This window comes from Procambarus clarkii, chromosome 11 (genome assembly GCF_040958095.1).
Source record: "Procambarus clarkii isolate CNS0578487 chromosome 11, FALCON_Pclarkii_2.0, whole genome shotgun sequence".
In the NCBI taxonomy this organism is placed as follows: domain Eukaryota; kingdom Metazoa; phylum Arthropoda; class Malacostraca; order Decapoda; family Cambaridae; genus Procambarus; species Procambarus clarkii.
Window position 1 is genome coordinate 3,231,336 of NC_091160.1, and position 6,902 is coordinate 3,238,237.

Genomic DNA, 6,902 nt, shown 5'->3' on the forward strand with positions numbered 1-6,902 from the left:
CAACACAATCACAGCCTAAATTGCTACCTACTAAGGTTGGCAAAGATTATATTATGGTGCAGTAATGTGCAAATAATTGTGCTGTGTTTTTGGGTTTTTGTTATTTATATAATATACACTTGTGTAATTATGTGTATAAGAAATTAAATGAACACAAAAGGATTAACTGTGTTTGGCAAGTATTCTACTGCCGTAAATATTATCTAACTCCTAAATGTAGTCCTAATTGTGGAATAAATGTTATCAGGGTTAGTAATGATTAACTAGTATGAGATCAGTAATTTATATTAGTATACTGGATCCCTAAATGTTAATGATCCACTGACTTGAGTGAATCAGTAATTATAACATGGATTCAGGCTATAATGGACAGTCTGCTGACAGCCATACATTGAAACATTTGTATAGCCTAAATGGTTAACACTTCATTGGTGTTAGTGATTAATATAAGGTTATGAGCTGTTGCTCTTGGTGACCTAAAGATTCTACTTCAGTATGAAGTGTAGGTCTAAATGTTGTGGGTAATTGGCTATGACCCACTAAAGCTACCTTATACATGAGGTGAAAGTAGCAATATGTTAGTGTGATCTAGGCTAACTGATGTGTTACACTGTTAGTTGACACAATTAATTAAATAGTTAGTCTAGCTTCTGTCACACAAGGATTAGTTATTAATGGTTAATAATTTAATTATAAATTTAATGCCTATCCGGTTCGAAGGACCATAATGTGGGATATTTGGGGCTTGAATCTGATTACTTAAATATTAAGTGGTTAGCTTCGTGGTTGTTGAGGGACACAACGGGCGAGAGGTGGGATGGGACTGGTCCTGCACGACTCCAGTATACAAGGTGTCCAGGGACTGGAGCTGGGTCCTGGGAATTAGTCAAACCAAATTCTTCTGGGGCAGACATGTTGGGTGGAAGATCTGGAAAATAATGGATTAGATGAATAGTGGAAAATGTTGATAACAAAACTGTATGAATTTCTATGATGCATTTCATTAATATCAAATAAATAAACATCACACACAAAACTTTAAAAGCAACTTAGTTGACAACTTACTTGAATTCCTCTTGTTCTCCTGAGTGTTTACGGATCCATCGTACTGGCTCTCCAGCCAAGCGTCAGCTGGGTAGGCTGGCTCCCCGTGCTTCAAGATGTCCATTCCTGGCGTATAGATATTGTTAGAGATATAGAACATATACAATGTATAATGAATGCGTTCATAACACTAAAAATATAACAATTATCAATTATATAATACAAAAGTGAAAACTTTATGTATTATCTTCACTTGCCTGCAATTTCCATTTCTGGAGGCACCCTCAAGAGGCCGAGCAGCCTGAGGGAACCAAACATAACTAAACAGAGACCACCAGACCAGGCCACTATGGCCAGCGCCCCCACTATGTTCCAGGCAAGGACCTCCGCGCTGCCCCCGTACACAATGCCACCCTCCTGGAAGAGGGCCACAGCAACCAGCCCCCACAACCCACCTCCCATGTATACAGCCACAGCATCAAGTGGGTCGTCAACTGTGGAAGAAATATTTATTAACTTTACATCCACAACCTCAACAGTCACAATATGCACGTACGCTTCCCAATAATATAAAATTTAATAAATATTATTATTTAAGTATATGCCATCTACAGAACATAACGTTAAAGTTAAAATATTTCAAACTCAAGTTAGATAAAACTGGCTACTTGTTGCCTTCTTGAGACAAAGTTAAGAAAACTGAGCGGTGAGAGAAGCAGTGACGTACCCTTCAACTTGGGCAGAAGGGTGTGGATGGCGAGGAACACTGATCCACCCACTGTACCAATGACACTGGCACTCCACGGCCGCACAACGTTGCACCCGGCACTGATTGACACCTGTCATGGAAACATGTCCTTAAGCATTGGATAAACAAACTCAGACATATTGCAAGTAACACCATTTTGATAAGAAATTTGTTATGTTATCATAATACTAAGTTAAGTTTAAATCAAACGTCTGTCAATGAAAATTTACAACGAGCAGAGTCCATCATACTAGCACTAATGGACTCCCGGCCACACAGCGCAGAGCGGTACATACCATGCCAGCGAGAGAACCATTAAGAGCCATTAGGAAGGACCAGGTGGACTCCCTCCCACACAGCACAGAACGGTACACCAAGAGCACAGCGATGCCTCCTGAAGACACCGAGATCACAGTGTTAAAGACAGCCTTGGCAATGGCTACAGCATCACCCTCGTGGCTGATGGACGCTTGGGACCCTCCGTTGAAGGCCAGGAACCCGAAGAGCAGAATGAAGCCTCCCAAAGCTGCCAGCTGGAAGTTCAAACACAACTTTACACCTCCACCTTGACGTGTAATATTTGTATTAAACATGATAATCCACAAATATTTATATCTTGCTTCATGACTTCAGATAATAATATATTACCACTGTTCTATGAACATACCGGCACAGAGTGTCCACGTATCTCCTTGCCCTTGGGTCCGAAGCGACCAATTCTGGGCCCAAGAATTACAGCCCCAACAAGAGCTGCCACGCCCCCTGTGAGGTGGACGACGCCAGAGCCACCGAAGTCCTGGTAGTGTTGAGTCTTGAGCCAGCCAACGTCTGACCAGGTCCAGTGTGACACCACCGGGTACACCACAGCTGTACCAACACAAATATTATCATAACTGAGCTGTTACAACACACAAACATGATTAAAACACGGCACACTACAGCTGTACCAACACTGCTGTATTTTATAATGTATCTATTAATTCCGTGGGAAATGTATTATTGTTTGCATTGCCTTTTAAATTTATTGAGAAACACATAAAGTTTAATTATAATGATCAGTGTTAGGCTATTATTGTCTAACAAATTGTCTTTCTCTCAAGATTGCCCTGTTAAGGTTCCTCTCAAATATTATCTAAATTATATAAATAAAGCCAGTGAGTAAAGTTATTTATTCATTGACCACAAAATAGTGTAAAGTATCCTGCTAAATTTGAAACATACTTTACAGAGAGAAAGAGGCTTCACACCCACCTGACAGCACGGTCGTGTAGATGAGATAAGCATTGAAGGCACACCGCTCAGCCATCGACCCCGAGATGATGGTGGAGGCTGTGGTGGCGATGACGAACTGGAAGAACCAGAAGGCCAGGTGCTCGTCCGACAGCCCGTACGACGCCCAGTACTCTGTACCAGAGAAGCTGTTCCCGCCTCCAAACGCCAGCGGGAACCCCACCAGCCAGTACGCTATGCCACCAATGACTGGGGAAAGTAACAGGGCAGATAGTTAGTACAGGGTGGGGACGATTGTGGAATTCATATCATTATTACTACGTGAGGCTTGGTGGGAGGAAGTCGGTTAAATACAGAGAACAATTTAGTATATAACACCAGCAGATGGAAAAGCAAAAGCAGGAAATTACAGGAATACAAGAGTCGGCAAAGTTATATACATTGAGAGCGTACTTTAGCTATGAGATATGAATAAGAAAATCATGTGCTGGTTCACCAGACATAAGCCAGATACGATAACAAATAACGATGGTGTTTGATAACTTACAGACATCGAGCATGTTCTTGAGAAGGATGTTGGTGGTGTTCTTGGACCTTACGGAGCCTGCCTCAAGGAATGCGAACCCGGTCTGCAAGACTGAAATATAAACAAATGTTAGTCAAAAGTACAAATTGCATTCCAAATACATTATTCTAAGCATAATAAAACAAAATCTAACTCACAGATTATTGTACGTCTATATACAACTATATAAAATACAACTATTTTATTAATATACAAAATGTGAAATAGGTGCCATATATATGTTTAAATACTTGAAAAAAGAGAGAAAACACAGATTTTGGTACTTACTGAATATGAGGATGCCGAACACAATGAGGAAGAGGGTGTCCAGGTCCTTCTGCAGAATGTCCAGTTCCCGGGACATTGGCGTCGGATTCTCGCCAGACATTAGTAAACTTACATTGTGTCCGGCATCCATATATGTTGCTGCCAGCGAGACTTCCAGATCTCTCAAATTGTAGCTTAAAAATTATTAGCAAAATAAATTTCCAGACAAAATTAACACGTCGTAAATTCCTGTGGATGTAATGTGGAGCAAGCCAAGCAGCTCCGAGGGTCTCGCCCTCCTGCTGCCAGGGCCTGCAACCTAATATCTAATTTCAGCTGATGATGATGATGAAGATTAAGCCACCCAAAAGGTGGCACGGGCATGAATAGCCCGTAAGTGGTGGCCTTTATAAGCCATTTACCAGTATCAAGAACTGATACTGGAGATCTGTGGAGATGCGAATGCACCCTGCATGTTGGGAGATGTCTCCCTTGTGAATGTGTTTAAGATGAAGATGAAGCCACCCAATAGGTGGCACGGGCATGAATTGGTAAGTGGTGGCCCTTTTGAGCCATCACCAGTATCAATAGATGATACTGGAGATCTGTGGAGGTGCGACTGCACCCAGCGTGACGGGAGATGTCTCCCATGTGTCTCTCTTCCAAGATGACGATTAAGCCATCCAAAAGGTGGCACGGGCATGAATAGCCCGTAAGTGGTGGCCCTTTTGAGCCATCACCAGTATCAATAGATGATACTGGAGATCTGTGGAGGTGCGACTGCACCCTGCGTGACGGGAGATGTCTCCCGGACCAAATGGTGTGATGAGTAGAGAGAGAGAGAAGATTAAGCCACCCAAAAGGTGGCACGGGAATGAATAGCCCGTAAGTGGTGGCCCTTTTGAGCCATCACCAGTATCAAGAGCTGATAGTGGAGATCTGTGGAGGTGCAAGTGCACTCTGCGTGACGGGAGATGTCTCCCATGAATGTGTCCAAGATGACGATTAAGCCATCCAAAAGGTGGCACGGGCATGAATAGCCCATAAGTGGTGGCCCTTTTGAGCCATTTCCAGTATCAATAGATGATACTGGAGATCTGTGGAGGTGCGACTGCACCCTGCGTGACGGGAAATGTCTCCCGTGGATGAGTAGATTGATGATTGATGAAGATTAAGCCACCCAAGAGGTGGCACGGGCATGAATAGCCCGTAAGTGGTGGCCCTTTCGAGCCATTACCAGTATCAAAAGATGATACTGGAGATCTGTGGAGGCGCAACTGCACCCTGCGTGACGGGAGATGTCTCCCGGACCAAGTGGTGACCAAATGGTGGTGTCTCTCTTCGATTGATTGATGAAGATTAAGCCACCCAAGAGGTGGCACGGGCATGAATAGCCCGTAAGTGGTGGCCCTTTCGAGCCATTACCAGTATCAAAAGATGATACTGGAGATCTGTGGAGGCGCAACTGCACCCTGCGTGACGGGAGATGTCTCCCGGACCAAGTGGTGACCAAATGGTCGCTAATTTCAGCTGATGATGATGATGAAGATTAAGCCACCCAAAAGGTGGCACGGGCATGAATAGCCCGTAAGTGATGGCCATTTTAAGCCATTACCAGTATCAAGAGGTGATACTGGAGATCTGTGGAGGTGCGAATGCACCCTGCATGATGGGAGATGTCCCCCTTGTGAATGTGTTAAGATGAAGATGAAGCCACCCAATAGGTGGCACGGGCATGAATTGGTAAGTGGTGGCCCTTTTGAGCCATCACCAGTATCAATAGATGATACTGGAGATCTGTGGAGGTGCGACTGCACCCAGCGTGACGGGAGATGTCTCCCGTGTTTTAAACAGATGAAGAAGATGAAGATGAAGCCACCCAAAAGATGGCACGGGCATGAATAGCTCGTAAGTGGTGGCCCTTTCGAGCCATCACTAGTATCAAGAGCTGATACTGAAGATCTGTGGAGGTGCAAGTGCACTCAGCGTGACGGGAGATGTCTCCCATGAATGTGTCCAAGATGACGATTAAACCATCGAAAAGGTGGCACGGGCATGAATAGCCCGTAAGTGGTGGCCCTTTTGAGCCATTACCAGTATCAAGAGCTGATACTGGAGATCTGTGGAGGTGCAACTGCACCCTGCGTGACGGGAGATGTCTCCCGGACCAAGTAGTGACCGATTGATTGATTGATGAAGATTAAGCCACCCAAAAGGTGGCACGGGCATGAATAGCCCGTAAGTGGTGGCCCTTTTTAAGCCATTACCAGTATCAAGAGCTGATACTGGAGATCTGTGGAGGTGCGAATGCACCCTGCATGACGGGAGATGTCTCCCTTATGAATGTGTTAAGATGAAGATGAGGCACGGGCATAAATAGCCCGTAAGTGGTGGCCCTTTTGAGCCATTGCCAGTATCAAGAGCTGATACTGGAGATCTGTGGAGGTGCGAATGCACCCTGCATGACGGGAGATGTCTCTCTTATGAATGTGTTAAGATGAAGATGAAGCAACCCAAAAGGTGGCACGGGCATAAATAGCCCGTAAGTGGTGGCCATTTTAAGCCATTACCAGTATCAGGAGCTGATACTGGAGATCTGTGGAGGTGCGAATGCACCCTGCATGACGGTCTTCCTTGTGAATGTGTTAAGATGAAGATGAAGCCACCCAAAAGGTGGCACAGGCATGAATAGCTCGTAAGTGGTGGCCCTTTTGAGCCATCACCAGTATCAATAGATGATACTGGACATCTGTGGAGGTGCGACTGCACCCTGCGTGACGGGAGATGTCTCCCGGACCAAATGGTGACCAGATGGTGATAGCTGATGAAGTGGTGACCAAATGGTGGTGTAATTTCAGCGACCCTCTGGAGTATATATAGGTGAGCAACCAAGTTGCCGATTGGTACTTTTTGCAGATACGTCACTCTTCCGGGTAATTTGGGATATCGATATTTATGGCAGGTGGCTGCAAGTAATGAATCCCCCAATGGTGAACATTCCAGTTGTAAAGTATGTGAACAAGAGTTGGGACATACTCTCCAACACTA

The 6,902-nt window shown here is 44.5% G+C and overlaps 1 protein-coding gene across 1 annotated transcript; it reads right to left on the minus strand.

Moving 5' to 3' along the window:
• Positions 1-755: 755 nt before the first annotated feature.
• On the minus strand, positions 756-3,951 carry LOC123750210 (putative ammonium transporter 1). The gene is made up of 9 exons (XM_045732330.2): positions 3,876-3,951; positions 3,570-3,659; positions 3,044-3,271; positions 2,460-2,659; positions 2,089-2,325; positions 1,772-1,883; positions 1,302-1,538; positions 1,066-1,170; positions 756-928 (listed from the first exon to the last, which is right to left on the minus strand). Exons 1-9 carry the CDS (start codon positions 3,949-3,951, stop codon positions 756-758), a joined length of 1,458 nt encoding a protein of 485 aa, XP_045588286.2.
• Positions 3,952-6,902: the final 2,951 nt, after the last annotated feature.

Bases quoted from the DNA above. Each gene is read 5' to 3' on its own strand.
- LOC123750210 (XM_045732330.2), bottom strand. From the start codon at position 3,951: ATGTCCCGGGAACTGGACATTCTGCAGAAGGACCTGGACACCCTCTTC. The intron at 2,326-2,459 runs GTATGTTCATAG...TTGAACTTCCAG, and splicing joins TACGTGGACACTCTGTGCCG to CTGGCAGCTTTGGGAGGCTT. The intron at 1,884-2,088 runs GTATGTACCGCT...TTTCCATGACAG, and splicing joins ATGGTTCTCTCGCTGGCATG to GTGTCAATCAGTGCCGGGTG.